Below are 22,870 nucleotides of genomic sequence, written 5' to 3'. Positions count from 1 at the left end.
CGTGGGCCCCTGAAGTTCTTAACATCATTTGCAGCAGGATATTTATGCTCTGAAATGGAGAAAAGAAACTTAAAAAAAAAAAAAAAAGTTGTTTTTTTTTTGTTGTTGTTGTTGTTGTTTTTTTTCTTTCCACTTTGATCCATAAAGGAGAGCAGGTGAGCTAAAAGGCCAAAGAGGTTTCATGAGCTCTTAGTCTTTCTTTCCATTATTTCATATACACCTAGGCAGCATTTTATCACATCACTCTCTCCTAAATGATTCAAAACCATTGAGATCTAATCATGTATAGTCTGTGCAAGCATGAGTCTTTTTGAGCTAGTGGAAAAAAACTGTGTTTCTATTTTAAACGTCCCTCTCCTCTCCTCTCCTCTCCTCTCCTCTCCTCTCCTCTCCTCTCCTCTCCTCTCCTCTCCTCTCCTCTCCTCTCCTCTCCTCTCCCTGCTGAAATACATTTTCAGACCCGGACGTAACCTCAATAAGCATGCGGTGCAGACCAGGCTATTACATCCTTTATGACTAAAAGGTTCTCACTTACCTGAAAAAAATGATGAATAGTTATTTTCCACAGCAAACTTACAAAATACCCATAAGCATTTCTCATTTTGGATTTGAAGTCTACTTGCTCTGCTCACTGTTAAGACTTAAGGAAAAGGAAGGTGATTTTTAATTTCTAGGAGGAATAGGGGTATAGAAGCCTTTGAAGGGCATTTTTCTTGGATTCTTTCCATTCTACAGCAAAACCATGGTTTTGTGGTGTTTCGTTTTTTTTTTTTTCTTAGTTTTAAAAAGGATATTTGCACTGCTACAGTATTTTAATTTAAGTATTTCCTTTAGAATTAATACTTTCAACTCTGCAAGTATTTTCATTCTGTTCTTTGTTTTCAGTTTAAATGCTGACTTTATTTATGAATACCCAGCTGTGGGTCACCAAGGTTGACCCACTGATCTATTCCTCACTGTATGGTGCTGATAGCACTTTAAGTCCAGAAGGAACAATCCTGGCTGTTTTTAGAAAAGGCCATTACAGAGCCAAGGGATGAGTGGCTGCAAAACAACCAACTACTCACAGAGATGAGGGAAGGCTTCCTTTTCCATGCCCACGTGTGTGGGGGTGGCAGTTCCCTCCAGCTTGAAGGGTCAGGTCTCCGGGGCTATGGAGCATTACCAGTCTGCACACTTCAGGATCATGCAGGAATGTGGGGAGGAAGGAATCTCTGGAGGCCTCTTGTCCAGTGCCTGCTCAAAGCAGGGCTAATTCCACAGCTAGATCAGGTTGCTCAGAGATTTGTCCAAGCAAGTTTTAGAGATCTCCATGGACAGAGGTCTCACATACTCCCTGGGCACCTGTAACAGAGCTGCATCACTCTCATGAAGGAAGAAATTTTTCCTTCTGCCCAATCACAGTCTCCCTGGCTGTAATTTATGCCCATTGCTTCTTGTCCTTTCGCTGTGCCCTTTGAGAAGAGTTTGTCTCCAGCTTCTCTGTAATCCCCTCCTTGTATGTTACCTGACAAAATACTACAGATAACAGACTAACATTACATTGCATAAAGCAAGAATCTTTCATTGTGTGCCATGTGTCTTAAAATAAATTATTGATATTTGTTGTAAACTCTGCTAGAGTTCATTTAGTTTGTTTAGACAGTGTCACAGCTTCAGTTTTGTAATATGAATATTGCAAAAATCTGAACACAATTTTTGCTTGTGACAGCCCAATGTGTTTTACTGATGCATTTTGGAGTATAAATGCTTCACAAGATGAGTCTATTTAAGATTATTTATGCCTTCACTGTCATCTTTTCACATCTAATCATTCAGTTATAACAGTATTTTTGGTTTGTTACTCCTGCGTTAAAAAATAAATAAAAAGTTGCCCAAATATCTTAATGCTTCTTCACAAGTTTATATCACAACTGTAAGCGGGGTTGTGTGCCCATGTTGCCAAACTTCTCCTAGGATTCACAGCCATGTCACGTCATGTCCTTTGACTTCTCCAGCTGGAGCCTTACCTCACTCTCATCTTTCCTTCCAGCCACCTGACCAATATGCTTAGCTAACAGCACACAAGCCCTAGTGAGGTCTGTGAAACAGCAGGGCTTGCTGTGCATTAGTTACCCACATGTCAGAGGCTGCAGGGGGGAGTGGTTTGTTGGCCCCGAGTTCTCAGGCTGTTTGGCAGAGCACGAAGACACCTGGCAGTTCAGACCTGCTTGCAGCATCTGCTGCCTCAGGGAAAGATGGTGGGGGTTGCTGCCTAGGATTTGTTGCCCAACATTTGGAGTCTGGCTATCTGGGGCTTAAGCAGCACTGCTGAGGTAGCCAAAAGAACGAATGTTCTTCCCCACCTTGGCACGTGTTCCTGACTGCACATAGAACCATTCTCTGCTGCTAACAGTCGTGGCTGAGTAATGTCAGGTGGTGATGTCTGGGTGCGAGCACAGATATCTGTTCCAGTCACACACAGGGCAGATGTGATAATAACTGCAGATTGCACCCCATCTGTGGGTGTGACAGTGTGTCCTCCATTGCGTGAAAAGGCACGAGTAGACAAAACAGCAATGTGGGCTGCAAAGCATAATTCATCACCTTTTGCCACAGAACATGCAGTTCAGCCCAGGCATCCAACTGACTCATGGTGCACATTTTGAAGAACTCGAGCTACTTCTCTGACAACAAAATGGACCTCTTTATTTCCCTAAGGCTGAGCTGTAACACAGAGCTGATATGTGTGAACCCCATGCATACATCTCCAGTTCAGGTTTTGATTCTAAACCCCGTGCAACGGCAGAGCCTGTATGTGCAATGCAGTCAGTGCAAGAGCAGTATGCATGCAGAAGATGTGATGAGAGCTATGACTACAACCAAAGACACTTTCTCCCATGAATGAAAGCCTGTGAATTGTCATCCCACACTGTAGAAAGAAGAAAAAAAAAAAAAAAAAAAAAAGTCATCTCAACAGGGTAAACCCATGGATTTACCAGAAAAACAAAAAATGAGCTCAGAAAACCAGCAGTGCCTGGGGATTGCAGGCTGAATATTTCTACACCAGCAGTTTCATGTTCAGCAGGTGGGACCTGGGTTAAATGCAAAGCAGTCAGGATTAGGAGTCTGTGAGATGGATTCTTCCCCGTGCAGTTTTTTGTTTTTTTTTTTTACGTGTGTGCGTTTTGTGTTTTTTTTGGGTGGGAAGGGGGGTGCTGTGTGAAGGGGGAATGTCAACTCTTTTTTACTCTTCAGGTTCATTCCCAAAGATGTGGCTGTGTGGAGTATTTATTGTGAGTGCCATTTTTCACTGCTCAGCAGTGATGGGGTGAATATGTGGACAGAAGAATGTGCTCAGTCTTCTGACCAGTTTGGTGATGGCATGTCAGGAAGGAGCTGGTGAACACCCCTTCCAGCACGCTGCCATATTGCCATCTCTCCTTCACTCTCACACACTGAATCAGTTTTTCTTCAGAGCTTTGAGTCAGTGAGCCAGTTGGGACCTGTTCCTTAGGTAATATGTGCTCGGCAATGTTGTGAGGTATGTTCTGGTCTTCTGGAACACCCATAACTGTGAATTGGAGAATGGCTGCTGGGAAAAAATGCAGTGTGTCTTTCTGCAGACCATACATCTCCACAACAGCTTCTAGCACTTTGTACAACAGAGATTGTCTCTGCGATGTCATAACAGATGTTTTGGTACAGAGCTGCAGATCATCCCAGTGTGACCACAGTGTTGTGGCTAAGTGAACACTTCTTGGTTCAATGCAACTAAATGTAACACCATGTGCTAAGTACATCTGTACAGTGCAGGGCAGCATCGCGCCATGTGGACTTAGGAGATGAAGCCTCTATGTGTTTAGGCCTTCTGCGGTATGCTGTATTTTGCCGTGCAGACATAGCCTGCCTGCATAGACCTTCAGGTCTAGCAGGGATCCCATATCTTACCCTCATATATCACAACGTATTACCATTTGGGCAGCATTTTAAACTGTGTTTCCACAAGCACTTTGCAAAGAAGGGTGTGTCACTGTTCCCAGGATGTAGATGGAGGAGCAGAAGTCAAAAGATTTACCCAAGCTCACCCAGCAGCCTGGTGGCAGTGGCTAGAAGACTGCTTAGCACCCCTGACCCTCAGCACAGCAGCCTGATCAGTAGGCCAGACTGATTATGAACGCAGCTTGCACTTAATTTGCAGGTAGTTGCTTCACAAATTGTAATGCTTGAATCCAGATAACGTCAGATTCCATCTTCCCATATATTCCAGAGCTCTTTCTGTAAATGCCCTCAACATGTAAAGCCAGAAATTCTTTGGCCAATTACAGTATGTATTTACTGTCACAGTAATTTTGGGGCAATCATTTTCCTTCTGTTTATGAAATGAGAAGCCTGTGGGACCTTTGTCCTTGGCTAAAGTTCACATAGACAAGAGTGCTGCTCTGAGTGACCTCGTCTAACTTTAAGGTTAGCCCTGCTATGAACAAGAGGTTGGACTAGAGAATTCGAGAGGTCCCTTCTTCCTCAGTTTATTTGAATGCTTTATTTTTTTATTTTTATTTTTATTTTTATTTTTATTTTTATTTTTATTTTTATTGTTGCTATTGTTATTATTATTATTTTCCCTCTGGAAGTTTACAGGAACACAGATGAGACTTATAGCCAGCAACAGCCCTTCCACAGAACTTGCAGTGCTCTCTAGTGTAATTTCTTTACAACTGCAAGTACGTGGCACCTTTACTTTTTTTTCTTTTTCTTTTTTTCTCTTTTTTTTTTTTTTCTCCCCAAAGAGGCAGAAATACAGTTGTGAATAAATTATTCTTGAGCATAAAATTTTCAGATTCAAAGGCTAATTCTTTCAGTTACAGCTCTGTAGAGCATCCTGGGACCAGCTTACAAGAAGCCAAAGGTTTCATTCACAGCTTCCGTTTGATTAATTCTTTGGAAACTGTACGCTCTGCTTTAGTCTTTACAGATTTTTTATATAAGGACTAGCTAGGAATCCATTAAGAAGACCATGCCTGTAATATTTTTCATAATATACTGTACAAGTTTTAATCAAATATATTTTTGTCCAACAGAAGGAAACAGATCGAAATCCAGAACACAGTTGGTGATCAAAATGCCTCAAAGAAGAGGAATAAAATATATGACCACACCTCCTGCAATATTAGGTAGTGGCCCAGTTATCAGTCTTAAGGAGTCAACGCTAGCAAAATTATAGCACACTGCCTGGGATGGCACAGGACAGAGAGGAGAGGCTGAGCTCAGCCCCTGGAGAAGCTTCAGCAGTAAAGCCTGGATCTTGGTTGGTTTTCTATACAAGGCCAACTCCCTACAAAAGCACTATGTAAAGCTTTGCAGAGGAACAAACCTTGCAAGCTAAAAGACCAGCAGTTTACTATGAACTAGAAGGCTGACTGAGCGGTTTCTAGAGCTAGAAACTGATGACTGGAGAAAAAGCATGTGATTTTTTTCACAGGTAAGTGCAACTCATTGTGACAACCTAAAGAATCAGAACTCCTTAGCCTGCTTTCATGGTTTCAGCATAAAAATGTACTAGTCAGAGGGATCTCAGGTTACCCCACATGTATGAGAAATGTTTTGTATTCTTCTGGTTTACTTAGCACCCCAAACGGATGGCATTTCTGTTTAAAAAGCTGTGAGTGTAATTAGATTAAAAGCCTGTAGTAGGAATAAAACAGATCCTGCTTGGATAATCTTTCATTTCTCCATTTTTTAGCTTGTTTATTTTGCATTTTTTACAGTAATACCTGGTTGGCTACATTAATTTTTTTCTTTTGATAAGCAATATAGCATTTCCTTCTGGTTGCAGCATAGTCACTCAGGATGTTTCATCGTACATCTGTGTGCCTACTGGGTTCCAGAGAAGTTTACACAGCAGTTAAAGGACGTAGGCTACTTGGCTATCCAGGCTTGGCTGGACATCCAAATACAATAGTTTTTCACTTTGCAAGTAGCTGGATGACATCTAACTTACAGAAACCGTTGCATTTGTATTTCACAGAAAAACTTGAATGATGTTCAGAAGGTTAAAGCACTTAGTGTAGAAATAGCAAGATAACCATTCAGATGAATAAATGACAGTGTACAATTCTCCACGTGTCGTTGGAATTGATATCCACATAATATTCTGATTATATCCATAGGAAATGACTGTTCGCTCTTCTTCAGAAAGTCTGTGAGAGAACATGGAAAATAACAATAAGACAGCCCTGTAACCTAGTTAATGTGATTTTCCCATTACTAGCAAAAAGTGACAGGCTTCTATCTAACCACGCAGGATTTGTCTGAACTTGCCTTGGGCAGAGCTGACTTTAGCTTGTTTTAGCAGTGACAGCAAGTCTAGCAGTCAGATTGCCTAACAATAGCCTAATTGTTTTGAGTTAACTCTGTGAATAACAGAATTACAGATTATCCTGAGTTGGAAGGGTCCCACAAGGATCATCGAGCCCAACTCCACACAGGAATACCCAAAAATCAAACCATATGTTTGGCTGTGTTGTCCAAATGCTTCTTGAACTCCACCAGGCTCGGTGTCATGGCCAGTTCCTTAGGGAGCATGTTCCAGTGTAGAAGACCTTCTCTGGTATTGAGTAACAATATTAATCTCATAGGCTGGAGTTAAGCCAGTCTGTGGATGGCAGCCTCCAGTGATCACAGAACACCATGAATGCAGTTAATGTGTGACCTTGTGGTCCTGGCAAGTATCTTGCTTACACTCCAAACCATTTTTTAACTGTTGGAGCTGGGGAATGGGATTACTCAAGCTCTCACAACCCGTTTTTATAAAACCACCTCAGACGTTGACAAAGAGTTTGCAAAATGTAAAGCGTTAATACCCAAACCTTCCTGTAAAGAGATCACATGAGCCAGCATATAGGCAATGTGGTCAGTGACACATAGGCTAGATCAGGAAATTCAGGCTTTAAAGGCAAAAGCAAGAAACTAAAATCTGAATTAGGAGCCTGCTCAGTTAAAACACAGAGAAAGTAAAATTGGAGAAGGGCTGAATCTTGAAAACAAGTTAGAATAAAGACTGGTTATGAGTGAAGATCAGGGAATTAAAAGAAAAACTAAATATAAGTACAAAATGTGCACTCTAGAAAAAAATGCAAGCCCTTAAAAGAGAAGGGTGTGGGCCCCTGAGCCTGTGAGGCTCTTACAAAACATCCTGTCATGATGAAGCTGACTTTGGTCCAGAAAGTGACCCTTCCACAAAGCAGTGCAAGGCTAAAAGTCCACATCCCTGATGCTAAGGTACTGCCAGTATTCAAAGTGAATCAATGTGAATCAAAGTTGTATTGTGGCAGTTAGTTTAGCTGGTTTTGCTTTCTTTTTGGTGTTGCTTATGTATATACAAAAGGAAAAAGGCATAATACTCTTTTTTGTTTTAGGTCAATTCCCATGAAGTTAAAATTAAGAGAAAATTATGAATAATGGGGAAAAAAAAGAAAAAGAAAGAAAAAAAAAACCACCAACAACAAACCAATTACAAGGTATTCCCATCTCTAATCAGGAGAAAACCCGTTTTTCTCAGTGAAGATAAACATGCCTCTCATTCATAATAGTGATCGTTATCTTTGCAGGTCTCTCACCCTGGGCCGTTCTATGACTAAGATTCTATGTTTGCACATGTAACATATATATACATGGATGTTCTGGTGTGCACTTGTAAAACTCAATATTTTGAGTGCTATATAAAACATAGCTTAATCAATTAAGTTTAGAAATCATAATATTAATAATATTGCTGACCATAAGCCAGCAATGTGCCTTTGTGGCCAAGGACAATGGTAGGTGTCCTGGGGTGCATTCGGAAGAGTGTTGCCAGCAGGTCAAGGGAGGTGATCCTGCCCCTCTACTCAAGTCTTGGTGAGGCCACTCCTGGAGTACTGTGTCCAGTTCTGGGCTCCCCAGTACAGGAGGGACATGGAGCTACTGCAGTGAGTTCAGTGTAGGGCTACTAAGATGATGAGGGGACTGGAGCACCTGTCTTATTGGGAAAGACTGAGGGAGTTGGGCCTGTTTAGCTTGGAGAATAGAAGGCTGACAGGAGATCTCATCAATGTGTATAAATATCTGAAGGGAGGGTGTCAGAAGGATGGAGACAGACTCTTTTCAGTGGTGCTCAGCGACAGGATGAGGCAAATGGGCACAAAATGAAACACAGGAAGTTCCATCTGAATGTGTAAAAACATTACTGTGAGGGTGACAGAGCACTGGAACAGGCTGCCCAGAGAGACCATGGAGTCTGCTCTGGAGACACTCAAAACCTGCCTGGATGCGACTCTGTGCAATGTGCTGTAGGTGACCCTGCTTGGCAGGGGGGGTGAACTAGATGATCTTCAGAGGTCCCTTCCAACATTGGCCATTCTGTGATTCTGTGATTATGTAATAACTATAAAATGTATTTTAAAAAGAATGCATGCTATTAAGTATACATTTACAACATTGGGAATGGGAAGATTGCAAGTCTGTGAAGTGTTATATAATGTCAGAGATATAAAACAGATATGTAAAAGCGTATGCTTCTGGGCTGGATAGAAAACCGGTCATAGTGGTAACCAAGAGTTCCTCTATTACAGAGATTTCAGAAAACTACGTGAGTAGTATACTACCATGTTCCAATATTACAAAAAAGTTTTTTTTGTTGTTGTGGAGTTAGCCAGAGAGTTTTAGAGATGTATAACAACATTGTGTACAGCACGTGTCCACAAATTGTTGTATATAATCTGTGTATAATTTATCTGATAATAGATGTGTATGTAAAGTAACACCGGTGAAGGATGTGGTTTTATTTACATCATACCCACAGAAGCAATACCCAGCTCACAGAAATCGTTGCAATTGTATGCTGTTAGGCTCAATACATTTAGGCATTGCTAAGCAATTTTCAACAATTTTCAAATAATTGCCAGAAATGTGAGAGCACACTATTCTTACACCTAAAGCCTGACATGTTGCTCAAAAGCCATAAAGGGAAAGGTTACGGGGCATTTAGTAAATAACCAAAGAACCCACATTGCTACTGCAATCCAAAATGCAGCATTGCTGGTGGAAGGGCCTCTTAGAGTGATCTCCCACAACTACAGCAATTTGGAATTTGGCTTTACATCCTAGAGTCATCATTTTAATCATTATACTGATTTCTCTTGGCTACTAAAATGCTTAGTATGTTATAGTTATACTAACAATGAAGAACTACAGATTACTCTCAGACCTGTCTAAGTTATCTCAAGGTTAGAGCGGAGAGAAAAGAGCAAATTTCTCTGAGATCCACTGCCCCATCATGATCAGTAGCCTTGAGATGCAGGAGGGTTGCAAAATTAAACAAACAAACAAACAAACAAAAATCTGACTTGTAAAAATTGTCTTTCAGTGGACTATCAATAGTGGAGTGATTATAGCCCCGTAGCCCCATAAATATGACTTTGCCATTTCTAGTGCGCTAGTAGAACAAAGACAGACAATTGAATCTCACATCCAAGTTCAGGAGGTATGTATGGTATTTTAAGTTTCAAATTCTGTAGCACTGAATGAAGTACATGAAACCAATTTTTTGAAAATATACTAGATTTTGACTTGCTCTTTCATAGAGTCATGCTGACTTCCTATGTTGGTCCTCCAGTGGTAAGATATGCAGGCACATTTAAGTGCATAGTTCTAATTATAACCTCTTCATCTAAAATAAGCAGCAGCAGCAACTTTTGGCCTGTTGGTATCTATCTGCCAGGCTGGTACAAAACCCTCATTTTACCTGTGGTTTATACAACTCTTAGACTCCTTAAACTCCTTAAACTTATAGTTGGTAGGCTACTTGTTTTTGTAGCTTTAAGGGGCCGTGCATCAGCGTGCACAAAAACATAGATTTTATACCTTCATCTGGAAAAGAAGAGAGACAAGCCTGAAATCTTCCTAGATTTTAATCACAAATAGAATAACAATGCATTAATTCATCAGAATTCAGGTCAACAATTTCCCCTTAATTTTACATCAGATATCCTACCCACTGTAAAATGCTATAAATCTTCGAAGAACTTACTCTCTTTCACTTTAAAATGTCTTAGACCCGCAGAAACACTGCACTCTTCCTGCAAATCCACTTGTATAGGGAGTGGCAGTTATCAGCATGCATTTCTGTCAGCTTATAGGCAGCACATTTTTCTTCTTTCTTCCTTCCTTTTATTGTAAAACTGCAACAGCAAAACAACAAACAGACATAAACATCTTGGAATTTGTGTTACGGGGAAAAAAAAATTGAATAGATAAATAGTGAAGCCACAAAGACTGGATTTTTGTTGTTGTTGTTTTTATGCTGTCATTCTTTTGATTCTCTGGCAAAGCAGGCAAGTTTTGCTTGTTTAGTAAGCTTCATCCTTTCTGCTTCCCTACTTGAAATATAGCTGGAAGAAAAAAGCTTATGCAGCATTCTCACCTCCTAATAAAATCAGTTTCTTTTCTGAAATCTGTCAATGAATTTCACTTTTCATCTGCATGTTTTGATCAGAATTCTGTATAGAGAAAAATCAGGATAGGCTGAGATGCCTGACTGGAGCATGGCACCTGACATCATATTCTCACTTTTTCTGATATCATATTGTCACTTTCTCATGGTAATGGCTGAATAGCCTCAGCACAGCAAGTAGAGAATACATTGTAGAAGCCAATACTGATTGATTCCAGAATGAACTTACCTGTGCCCTAGATGTTTGGGATCATTGAGCCATACCCATTTTCCTTCATCCTCATTGAAACTTAATCCAGTCCAAACAAAGCCAATGTCTTTATCCTTCAGTTTATTTAAGAAATCCTGGAGAAAGGTATGCCTTTGAATTCTCATAATAATGGCGCTTCATAAAACTCCAGCACCAGTAACATACAGTGATAACTAATATTTTAAAAACAGCAAGGCTTCCATGCCCAAAGACTCCAGAGAATGCTTCCAAGAAATTGAAGGAAAAACAGCATATAAATTAGTTCAGACTCTCAATTATACCCCTGTACTGTGGCTAATGTTGGAAAGTGGATCAACCAAGGAGCTAATTTTGGCTCCTTGCTGGCCCCGGGTTCGTTCCATTAGCACATTTTAGATGAGGATCAGGCTGATCTGAAATATAGCAGCTGAAGGTACCTCTTTTTTTCCCCTTACAAGGAAGGAGGTGATCATTTTGCCAGCTCAGCCTGATACTGACATTTTAAAATGGATAAAGTACAGAGAAATAGTTCCATCCCCAGAAGACAGGCAGCAGCCTTTATATCAACTTAGCTCTGAACAGGTTTGATTTGGAATATAACATGCAAGAATCCTTCAATCAAATTCCATCTGATTCTTGCTGGAGATGAAGTATAAGCATATCATCGCATCTATTTAACTGAAATCTAGACTACTGGTCTTTTTGACATAAACATTTCTTAACATGCAGAGATCAATCATCAGTGCATTTACCACTGACAATGCCTTTTATGAGCATATATGGATTAGAAATGTCTTCTAAATATACATGAAAAGCTCTGCTGTGATATTTGGATTCTCAAGGTATAAGTAAAAATAATATTTGAACCACAGAGTGCCTTACAAGCTTACCATTTCAGTCTCATTTTCTATAATCAGGAGCTCAGATTTTCTTCCTAAGCAATACCTTCTACTATTCTCCCAGGTGTCACTTTTTTCTGAGTAGTAATAACATCTCCCATAATGCAGCTTCCAACCAATGGGGCAGAGTTCACATCTGGAGTCTGTGAAGAGTTTGGGGTGAATGGATTTTGACGCTTCCTTATTTACAACTGATACTAGTAGTATTGACTTGCACTTTTTCTGAGGCTTCTGAATATGAGATTAAAGAAGCTTTAAACCGGGAGTGGGGCAGAAACTGTGATGGTACACTTCATTTTAAGAAAGCACATTGTTTGTGCTTTACAGTGGCAATAAGGATAGTCATTAGGGATTAGGGATCACTCTGTGCATTTAAATATTTCAGAACTCTAGATAATTGTGCTAAATAGTTTACATAAAAACTGGGATAGAAGCCACAGATAAAATTCCTGTTCTGCTGAAATCCCTGGGAGTAGTACAATTGGTTTCCATGGAACCCACAGAGAAGTCACAAAGACCTCCAGTATCACTGCTCCACTTGAATTTCTTCTTTAAACTAACATTTCCAAGAATGGAACTCTGAAATATATCACTTTATGCATCTTTAACAATATAAACATTATTATTCTGTAATCTGAAGGTCGGTTACTTCATCCAGGTGTTCATTTTTTATATTAATCTTTTCTAGAGATTCAAACCATTTATGGTACTATGAACGAGATTTTATTTCCTTACCATTTGTATTCATGCATAAACTCTCCTTTAATGCAGTCAATAAGTTGTTTTCATGGAGATCTTCCCCTGAGATATTGCCACTTTCAGAAATATTTTCTCTGGGCTTCCACACATCACTTGATAGCAAGTCACCTGGACAAGAATCTCCAACATTTTAATGTAAAGTTCACAAATAAACTGTAAAGAACTCCCATAGACAGCACAGATTGTGTCATCAACTTGTTTTCAACAACATGGTATTTAACAGCCATCTCTCAAATAACATGGCTGTGCCGTTGATTTTCTAGTGCCTGAACTCTGTATTCAGCTAATTTCAGAAAAGAATGGGTTGATGTGAGAGTGCAGGACTCACATCCAGAGAAAGGGAGAATGGCTGACTGCCATTAACAATATAGTTATATCCAGAAGTGCTTCTGAATTTCCATTTTCTCCCACAGTCTCACGTGATTTTGATGTGCAAAGTGATTTTGATGTCCAGAAGCAGGCTGGACATTGGGGTTATCAGGCTGAGATTTTCTGAAGGAGAAAACCAAAATTAGACTCCTTGATAAGTATTTAGATGCTTATTGATGACCACCTTGTTCAACTTGCTTGTCCAGAGCAACTGCAGCCACTTCTTTCTGATGCCAAAGTTTAAATGTCCAGGGATAATGACATACATTTGTGCTAGATATTTAAGCTCTGCGATCAGTACTGGCAGTGACCCAGAGCTTATGCGTACATTTTGTGGAAAGTGGAAAGACCACATTTGCACATTTATAGGCACACCTTTTTATTTCTGTTTAAAGAGGTATTTTTCATCTACATGTAACATCTTCCAGCCTCCTATCTCATCCATCCCTGAAGTACAGCTCACATTTCCTGTTGTGCAGGTCAGGTAGGACTGGCTGAAACTTAAGGCAGGCAAAGACGGGCATCAAGAGGTGAAGACTGGCCGTGAGGATGAGAGGAGGAGGAGGTAGCAGGGGTTCCAGTTATACCACATATCCAGACTGAACTCTGTTTCATTAATAAAAGTGCCTTTACAAACTGAAAAATTAATTCTTTGGCTAGAAATCTGGGTTATTTGTTCAGTTCTGGAAAAGAAAAAGAGGGTATCTCAGGCTGAGGGACTGAAAAATGAGAGACTCCAGATCTGTTCATAAACTCCAAACATGCAACAGCCCTCTGAAAGCCACTGATCTTCTGCAGATCCACAGCCTCAAAATACCAATAACTCCTCTCACCTTCATTGGAAACCTAATAGTAGAAAGCATTGAGTGATCTTGTCACCATATCAAAACAGTCTGTTTGGAAAAATTGTTTAAGTCAAGGATTAACACCTGCCAATTGCACAGGAATTAAAGCAAAATATTTCATTTGGTCACTCACATTGCTGAAATAATGCAATCACAGCTCCCAGAAATACAAGATTCAGAAATCCTGAGAGTGCAGCAAGATACCGCAAGGCTGAAGAATCAGAGGAAAATTCTGCAAGAAATAAGATGGTTTTATAAACATGGCATGAGATATTACCTAGGACATAAATCTGTGTTTCTCTAGACATCATTCAGACAGAATATCCTTCACTGTCACATTGCTATGTGCCCTGTGATTGTTCCCTTTTCCCTTCTGGTTGCCTCATGCATATCAAGCGGTTCTTGTTTCTAACAAATTCATTTATGAAAAGTTTTCTTGGGTTTAAATTTGTTGAATCTGTTTTCACTGTTTGCCAGTCCATTTGAGGTTATAAGTGGAACAGCTACCACTTTCTGCTTCTTCATATCAGGGGGATATCACTCTGGCAAGTAACATGACTGTTACATGTCACATCAAGCATTTAACAAATATTGCTAAACAAAACCTCACAAACAGTAAAAAGATATAAGGAAGAATTGAAGTTTCTAAGTTTCTAGCTTAGTTTATAAGCTGCAAAGAAAAAGACAAATATGTAATGTACAAATAAAAAAGAAGTTCTAGGGCTATGAATACCCACACTGTCAATCAACAAAGGACCAGTAGACCTTTGGGCTAAATTCTTTAGCACCAGGACTCACTAATTAATCACCTGTACATTGGATGGCCTTTAGAAAAGTCTGTTTTATAATTTGAATAATTTTTTCATAGAAACATAGAATATCCTGAGTTGGAAAGGACCCACAATGACCAGCTCCTGGCTCCACAAAGGACCATCCAAAAATCAGACCAGATGTCTGAGAGCATTGACCAAACACTTCTTGAACTCTGACTGGCTTGGTGCCATGAACTTACCTGGGGGCCCTCTTCCAGAGCCCAACCACCCCCTCACTGAAGAACCTTTTCCTAATGTCCAGCTCAACCTCCCCTGTTGCAGCTCCATGCCATTCCCTCAGGTCCTGTCACTGTCCCCAGAGAACAGAGCTCAGTGCCTGCCCCTCTGCTGCCCTCGTGAGGAAGCTGCAGGCCACCAGGAGGCCTCCCCTCAGTCTCCTCTAGGATGAACAAACCAGGTAACTTCAGGCACTCCTCACATGTCTTGCCCTCTAGACCCTTTCACCATCTTCATAGCCCTCCTTTGGATGCTCTCTAGTAGTTTTATGTCCTTCTTATATTGTGGAGCCCCAAATTGCATATGGTACTCAAGGTGAGGCTACACCAGCACAGGGTAGAGTGAGACAGTCACTTTCATCAACTGGCTAGCAATGCCATGCCTAATGCACCTGAGGATATGGTTCACCCTTTTGGCTGCCAGGGCACACTGTTGACTCATATTCCACTTGCCATTAAGCAGAAGCCCCAGATCTCTTTCTGTGGGGCTGATCTCCAGCCTCTTATCCCCCAGTCTGTATGTATATCCAGGGTTACTCCATCCCAGGTGCTCAATCTGGCACTTGTTCTTGTTCAACTTCTTGCAGCTGGTGATTGCCCAGCCCTCTGTTTTGTCAAGATCTCTCTGCAAGGCCTCTCTACCCTCAAGAGTCAATAGCTCCTCCCAATTTAGTGTCATCCGCAAACTTACTTAATACACCTTCAAGTCCTGCATCCAAGTCATTTATGAAAACGTTAAAGAGAAATGGCCCTAAAATGGAGCCCCAGGGAACCCCACTAGTGAATGGCCACCAGCCTGATGTAACCCCATTTACATAATTTGAGCCCAACCCATCAGCCAATTGCTCGCCCATCACATTATGTATTCATCTATCTGTATGCTGGTAATTTTGTTCAGAAGGATATGGTGAGAAACACTGTCTAAAGCTTTGCTGAAATATGAAAACATCACATCAGCTGGCTTCCCCTGGTCAATTAGGTGGGTGACCTTGTCATAAAAGGAAATTAAATTTGTTAAGCAGGACCTTCACCTCATGAGCCCAAGGTGGCTATGATCAATGACTGCATTGTCTTTCAGGTGTTTTTCAATAACTCCCAGAATAAACTTCTCCATAATTTTAACAGGCACTGAACTGAGACTGACAGGCCTGTAATTGCCAGGGTCTATTTTCTTGCCCTTCTTGAAAACAGTAACTTTTGTCAGCTTCCAGTCAAACAGGACCTCTCCAGAATCTCAAGACCATTGAAAAATGAGAGAGGTCTTGCGATGACATCAGCCAGCTCTTTGAGTACCCTGGGAAGAAGCCCTTCACGCTCCATAGACGTATATGCATCCAGGTGGAGCAGCAAATCCTCCACAAGCTCGGGGTTGGCTGGAAGTTCATTGTTACCGCAGTCATGGTCCTCCAACTCAGAGCCCACCATCGGTGTTGAAGACAGAGGGGAAGAAGGCATTAAGCATCTCTGCTTTGTCTACGTCCCTATTTGTGAGCTGACCATCCTCATCAACTAATGGACCAATGTTTTCTCTGGTCCCCCTTTTGCTGTTAGCATATTTTAAAAAGCCCTTTAAAGGAGCTCCCACAATACTGGTCAGCTTCAACTCTAATCGAGCACTGGCTGCACAAATTTTCTCCCTACAATGGTGAACGGCATCTCTATAGTCCTTCCATGTAACCCAACCTCGTTTCCAGAAGACATACACTTTCTTTTTCTGCCTAAGGTCTACAAGAAGATCTCTGCTCAGCCAAGCCAACCTTCTGTCCTGCTTGCTTGACTTCCAGCATTTTGGAATTGCCTGTTCCTGTGCTCATAAGAGGTGGTACTTAAAAACTGAGCAGCACTGATGGACACCAATGTCTTCAAAAAAATGTTGTCAAAAAAAAAGGTCATGGGGGACTTTGCTCACCAGTTCCCTGAGCAGCTCCATATGGGAGTCTGCTTGCTTTCCCCATATACAGGGTTGAAGTTCTGGTGGCAGTTCTCCTCCTCTCACCAAATATTTTAAATTTGATTACTTATTTCACAGTCACTATGGCCAAGATGGCCACCAATCGCCACTCCACCCAAGAGATCCTCTCTGTTCACAAGAAACAGATCTAGGAGGGCACCTTACCTAGCCGGCTCCTTTAGTACCTGTACCTAGAAGTTATCATCAAGATTTTTTAGGAATCTCCTGGACCTGTTTGCATCAGCTGTGGGGTATTCCCAGTTCACATCTGGCAAGCTGAAGTCACCAAAAAGGACAAGGGTGGCTGATCTAGAGTATCTCTTCGCTCCTTAAAGAACAATTCATAGGTGTCATCATCCTGGCTGGGTGGCCTATAGTAGACCCCCACAATGGCATCTGTTAATTTGTTTGTCTCTTAATCCTTACTCAGAGGCTCTCTACCATGTCATCACCAACTGCAAGCTCCATGTAGTCCAGCCCCTCCATTACATACAGTGCTACTCCTTACCCTCATCTGCCCTGAGTTGGGGTCCTGGAATAAAGTCAGAGAACAACAGAAGAATGACTTTCCATTTCATGGAAATTAACCTTCTCGGAAGAGAAAATGGGGTAGGAAAATATTTTACCTCATAAAGATCTTGTTTTGCATCTAGTAAATTACATCAGGAAGTATCTTTTGTAAATATCCTTTAATAACTGGTACATTTCAAATACTGGTGATCTAGATCAGATGTGAATCAGCTGTTTGAAAAGTTCTCTGCTGCAACACTATTATTTCAAAAATGTAGTGTGTGGAGCTGCATTTCAAATCATGAAAAGACTATTGAACTTTGTGCAACAGGATCAATTCATTTTCTCTAACACTTCCACTTCATGACTGGTTTCTAGCTGTCAGTTTTACACAAAGGTCAAACATTTTTTTTCCTCATTTGTCCATTCAATCATGCTTACTTGGGAAATTCTGTATATGTGACTAGTTGTCTTTAAATATTCAAATAGTTAATCCCCACTGTTTTTATACTCCCACCCTATTTAGACAGCACATATTCTGTAAATAGAATCCAGTTCTTTTCACTGACTATGCAACATATATTATGGTTATGCATGTGTGCATTCTCCTTCTTCCTTGGGTACTGTGCAGTGATTTTGACAACAAAAAGGCAACTAGGTTATCTAATCTTATCTCTGCCATGATTTGCACAATGGCTGGACTGCAGGCAAAACAGTAACAAGTGACTTGTGTAAATACTCAGATTATTGCACAGATACCCAGAGTGAGCTCTGGTAGTGGTAATATCACAATGCTGACAGTGAAGCACAAGCTAACAGCTTGGTGTTTGCCCAGCTTCTCAGGACACCTCTGCAGCTTGCACCACTGGCAAGACCGGATGTGACTGCAAGGAAAAAGGGGAGCTCTGCATTGTGATCTTTCTTCTGTGCTACAAGAACTGGTGTCAATATTGCATTGGATTATGCCAACAGGGCATTGCGACCACTACTAACCACTCCAGCAAATTCACTTCTGAGATACCATGCTACCATGACTAGTCTGTGTTTAGTCTAAATCTAGCTCACACACTGTATATTGAGCTTATGTGACAACATTTTGGTAGGAGGGGGACTGCAAGGGTGGGGTCTGTGAGAAAAGCCCAGAAGCTATAACATGTCAGATAAGAGCCGCTAGTCAATGCTGGTTGCACCTCTGTGAGTGTGTATTTAAGAAAGGGGAAAAAAAAATCTGCTGTACAACAGCAGCTGAGAGAGCGAACTTAGAAAATGTACAGAGAAACAACCCTGCGAACACAGGTCAGTGAAGAAGGAAGTGGAGGTGATCCAGACACCAGAGCAGAAGTTCCCCTGCAGCCCGTGGAGGAGCCCAGAGTGGAGCAGGTGGATATGGCCTGAAGGAGGCTTAAAGGAACCACTGTTCCTGTAAGCTGGTTGCCTGAAGTCTTCCTGTTCTGCCTGTTTGCTCCTGCAGTGGTCTTTTGGGAAGATACCCAGTCATGCAGGGAGATGATGAAGGCAGAGCATTTTAAAACTGATTTAGTCATTACATGCTCTGTGTGTTTATGGTCACATACTATTATGTACATTTGGTAACATACACTTTGCCTGACTTTCTGCTTCTTTTAAATGAAAATGTTCAACCTACTCCATTACAGCAACATCTTTTTGCATTTTGACAAGTTTGATAACTTAAAATTCTTAGTTAAATAAATATTAGGTTTTATTATCAGCTTTCCATTTATTTTTCTCTCACTTTGGCTGGTTTTGTACTTTTATTATAGTTGGGAACAGACTCTCAGTATAAGTTTTAATAATAGCAAAACTGGCACAATTTATGTCAATAAAGTTGCACAGAATTAGTCCTGCTATGCTGAGTAACTTAAGTTGGCTTTCACTTTTTTACTGATAAAAATTGTTGTTATGTAAGAGGACAGCCAGAATTTCTCAGGAACCTATCATCATAGCTAATTAACTGTTTGGAACCTGGATGTCTAATTGCTCTGAGGACTTGATATTTGTGGTTTGAGTTCTCCCACACATCACTTAAAACAAGTGGAGGTTAGCAAAAGTGATCTTGAAAGCCTTCCAGCATTTATCTTTGTACTTTCTCCCCTGCTGCTCCTGACAAAACCCTCCAAAAGTTGTTGAAAAAGCTTACTGGACAGTAAGTTACTGTCTTACAGTTTTCATTTAAATTAGTCTTAAATTCTCCTTGGGTGTGATTCTTGGAGGAAAAAAAAATACCTGACAAAACATAAATAGGTGATGAGCTGAGACCACTGCAAGCTTGCTGACAATTACTGCTTTATGCTTTCTTCTCATACCTCCATTTTCTAATCTCCATCCTGTACTGGGACTGTCAACACACACACCAAGCCTGGTGGTACTTTTTACCTACTGTCCATCATGTTTCTCAATATATAGCCATATACCATTGGCTCATTAGCAACACTAACTAAAATTTTGGCAGATTTGTGGTGGTTTTTGTTTGTTTGTTTGTTTGATTGTTTTATGGTAACTCAAATATGTCTGAATATAGAAGGATATATATATGCTTATACGCTTACCTGCATTGGAGTTTTTCTTCCTTGCTTTGAAATTCAGTTCTGCGTAACCATCTTCGTTCTCCATCTCAAGGTCTTTTTATCACTTCTTCCTATTGATTGCAAATGACTGTTAGTGTCAAACTCAGTTACGGGAAATGTTTCAAACAAGTGTTATAAACAGGAAGGGGACAGTGGATGGTCATTTGCGCCTTTAACTGAAGTCATGCAGTCACGAGACCGTGAAACGGAATGTAACAGTTAAAAGAGCATAACTGAATTGACAAGTGAACTTTTTTTATTTTCTTTTTTTTTTCAGTTCTTCATCTTTCTCTGAAAACTTTAGAACCTTCTCAGATATTTCTAACCTGCCCACCCACTGGGATCCCCTGCACTCAGGACCCTACATCAGACCCTGGAGCCATCAGCCGCTGCCCCAACAAAGCTCCAGCAGGGCCATCTCCCCACAATCGTGCTCTGCCCAACCAGGCCAACCCGTGGGCTCATACACAGGCCTTACCCTGGCCCCATCCCAGGAACGTGCCTGGTGTCAGGGCTGGGGCTGTCCTGGTACCCCCAGGTGCCTTCTCCTGGTGGGGCAGACGGACAGGCCCTGGCTGACAAGCCTTGCCCTGGTGGCCTAGGGAGCCTCTGATGCTCCTGGCCCCTTGCCCCTTTGTAGCACCTTGACGCAAAGGATATTCTGCTGGCAACAGCTGTTTTTTGAAGGGTTATACTTGTTAATCATTGTGTTGGTTGTAGGTGCCAAGGCATTGGTAACAGGGGGCTTCAGAAGTGGCTTCTGTGGGAAGAGGCCAGGGATTGCCCGGTGCCAGACAAAGACAGCTCCAATGGACGCAGTGCAGGACACAGCTGAGTCCATCAGCCAAGCTGGTGGTCCCCTTGGGAAAACACATTTAAGGAAGTTTAAAATCCATTCATGGCAGTGTGAGGAGTGAAGGGTTAAAAGCCCTGTGAAGACCAAGGGAGGTGCTCCAGGCAGCAGAACACATTCTCCAGCAGCCTGAGGAGAAGACCCACCATGGAGCAGGGGAAAAGTGTGAGGAAGAAGGAGTGGCAGAGAGGAGCTGTCATGGGCTAACCATAATCCCCCATCCTCAACCTTCCTTGCATCTCTTGGGGGGTGGTTGGAGGAGGTGTTGGAATTGGGAATGAAGGTGTGAAGTTGAGCCTAGGAAAAGGGAGTGGGAGGAAGGTGCTTTAATCTTTTTGTTTCTCACTATACAAATCTATTTTAATTTACAATAAATTAAATTAATTTTCCCCAACTTGAGTCTGTCTTGCTTGTGAAAGTAACTCATAAGTGCACTCTCTGGGTTTATCTTAAATCCGTAAGTCTTTTCACCTTATTTTCTCCCCTGTCCTGTAGAGTAGCGGGAGTGAGAGTGAAAGAGTGACTGGGTCGGCATCTGACATTTGGCCAAGCTTAGCCTACCACAATCATCTTACCATAGTCTATATAATTTTTCTTTTTTTTCTTTTTTTTTTCTAAGCTATACAAAGTTCTAGTAAATCAAAATGAGTAGATGAATAGATCTTGCAGTTGTCTCAGAAAGCTCTTAAAAAGGTTAAGAAAAGACCACCTGTGGGAATAATGACAGAAATGGATTCCTAGGTGGATTTTCCTCCTGCATAGGAACAGACCAGTTTTTAAAACCCATGTGTCTGATAAATACGCTGTTCAAATACCACAGAATCACAGAATCACAGAATCATCTAGGTTGGAAGAGACCTCCAAGATCACCCAGTCCAACCTCTGACCTAACACTAACAAGTCCTCCACTAAACCATATCACTAAGCTCAACATCTAAACGTCTCTTAGAGACCTTCAGGAATGGTGACCCAGCCACTTCCCTGGGCAGCCTATTCCAATGCCTAACAACCCTTTCAGTAAAGAAGTTCTTCCTAATATCCAGCCTAAACCTCCCCTGGCACAACTTTAGCCCATTCCCCCTTGTCCTGTCACCAGGCATGTGGAATAGACCAACCCCTACCTCGCTACAGCCTCCTTTAATGTACCTGTAGAGAGCGATAAGGTCTCCCCTGAGCCTCCTCTTCTCCAGGCTGAACAATCCCAGCTCCCTCAGCCGCTCCTCGTAAGACTTGTAGTCTCTCATTTCATCTGTACTAAATCCCCTTTACACTCTTAGACTAGTTTTTAAAAGTGGAAGTGAAAATATATTCCTTTATCTGTAGATACAGATTGAAGAAAACCCACGCAATTAAAGGGCAAACAGTCTTCCAGACTTAGAAGAATTACCACGCTGCCAAAAGATTAACCAAGCCATTGATGCGTACAAGCAGTACACATCCAATAATGATACAGTCAACTAATATGCATGTCAAACCCCATGTAGCAGCAAAACATCAACCTTTCAGCAGACTTACTTGTTACAGAGTTTTCAGGGATCTGGGTCTTTGACATCATTCTGCTAAAGATGGCATTATTATTATTTTTTTTTCTACTGCAGTAAAGCAGTCTTGGAACAGAGTGAGTAAAGAGTGAATACTGTACAAATGCATAACAACTTGATGAGTCTACCTTGTCAAACCTTATCAGCTACTTCTCTAAAAAAAATTAAAAAATAAAACATAAAATAAAATATATGCCAGATAGGTGGATTCAGCAAGAAAATGGAGGAGCACAATGGACAAAAGAAAGGTAAACCAACGATGCTGTGAATGATGGGTGGTGATCTCATAGTAGTATCTGCTAATCTATTACTGAGGTTTTAGTTCTATACTAGCAGAGAATAACTGGGAAAGTACCAAAGGAAAGTCAAGGAGTAAGACATTTATAGGTAGTGTCTTCCAGCTATGGCATAGGCTGGGTTAAAAAACACAGAAGTGTTTATTACATAAGTTAGCAAGTTAAATTAAGCTCAAGGTTGCTCTCAGGTTGGCAGCAGAACCTGATACCAACCAAAGTTGCAGGGAGGTAAGTGACAGTCAAGAGCCTTGAAAATACAGATCACCGTCTCAACAGAAGGATGGAGCATGCAACTTGGATCCAAACATCAAGCCAGAAGAACAATACAGGAAAATGTAGGCACGCTTACATTTCAATGAGAGTGTCTCCATGGAATTCTTTAAGTATGTACTTACAGTTGATGTGCATAGTATTTTACATCACAACCTAGTTTTTATTTTTGCGTGCTCAGAAAACTGGCTTCATCTTTTTTTTTTCCATTCTGGTTCTTGTTTCTCCAACAGACTTTGCACTTCAC

At 41.1% G+C, this 22,870-nt stretch overlaps 1 protein-coding gene across 1 annotated transcript; it reads right to left on the bottom strand.

The window, feature by feature from the left end:
* Window positions 1-5,693: 5,693 nt before the first annotated feature.
* LOC121078833 (killer cell lectin-like receptor subfamily F member 1) lies at window positions 5,694-22,870 on the bottom strand. Its single transcript, XM_040575380.1, has 8 exons — window positions 22,749-22,870; window positions 19,646-19,734; window positions 13,703-13,801; window positions 12,332-12,463; window positions 11,588-11,739; window positions 10,698-10,813; window positions 10,046-10,196; window positions 5,694-6,179 (listed from the first exon to the last, which is right to left on the bottom strand). Exons 2-7 carry the CDS (start codon window positions 19,707-19,709, stop codon window positions 10,067-10,069), a joined length of 693 nt encoding a protein of 230 aa, XP_040431314.1. The 5' UTR covers window positions 19,710-19,734; window positions 22,749-22,870; the 3' UTR covers window positions 5,694-6,179; window positions 10,046-10,066.

This window comes from Cygnus olor, chromosome 1 (genome assembly GCF_009769625.2).
Source record: "Cygnus olor isolate bCygOlo1 chromosome 1, bCygOlo1.pri.v2, whole genome shotgun sequence".
Taxonomy (NCBI): Eukaryota; Metazoa; Chordata; class Aves; order Anseriformes; family Anatidae; genus Cygnus; species Cygnus olor.
The sequence above is the reverse complement of the archived record's forward strand: the minus strand, read 5'-3'. Positions and strand labels throughout refer to the sequence as shown.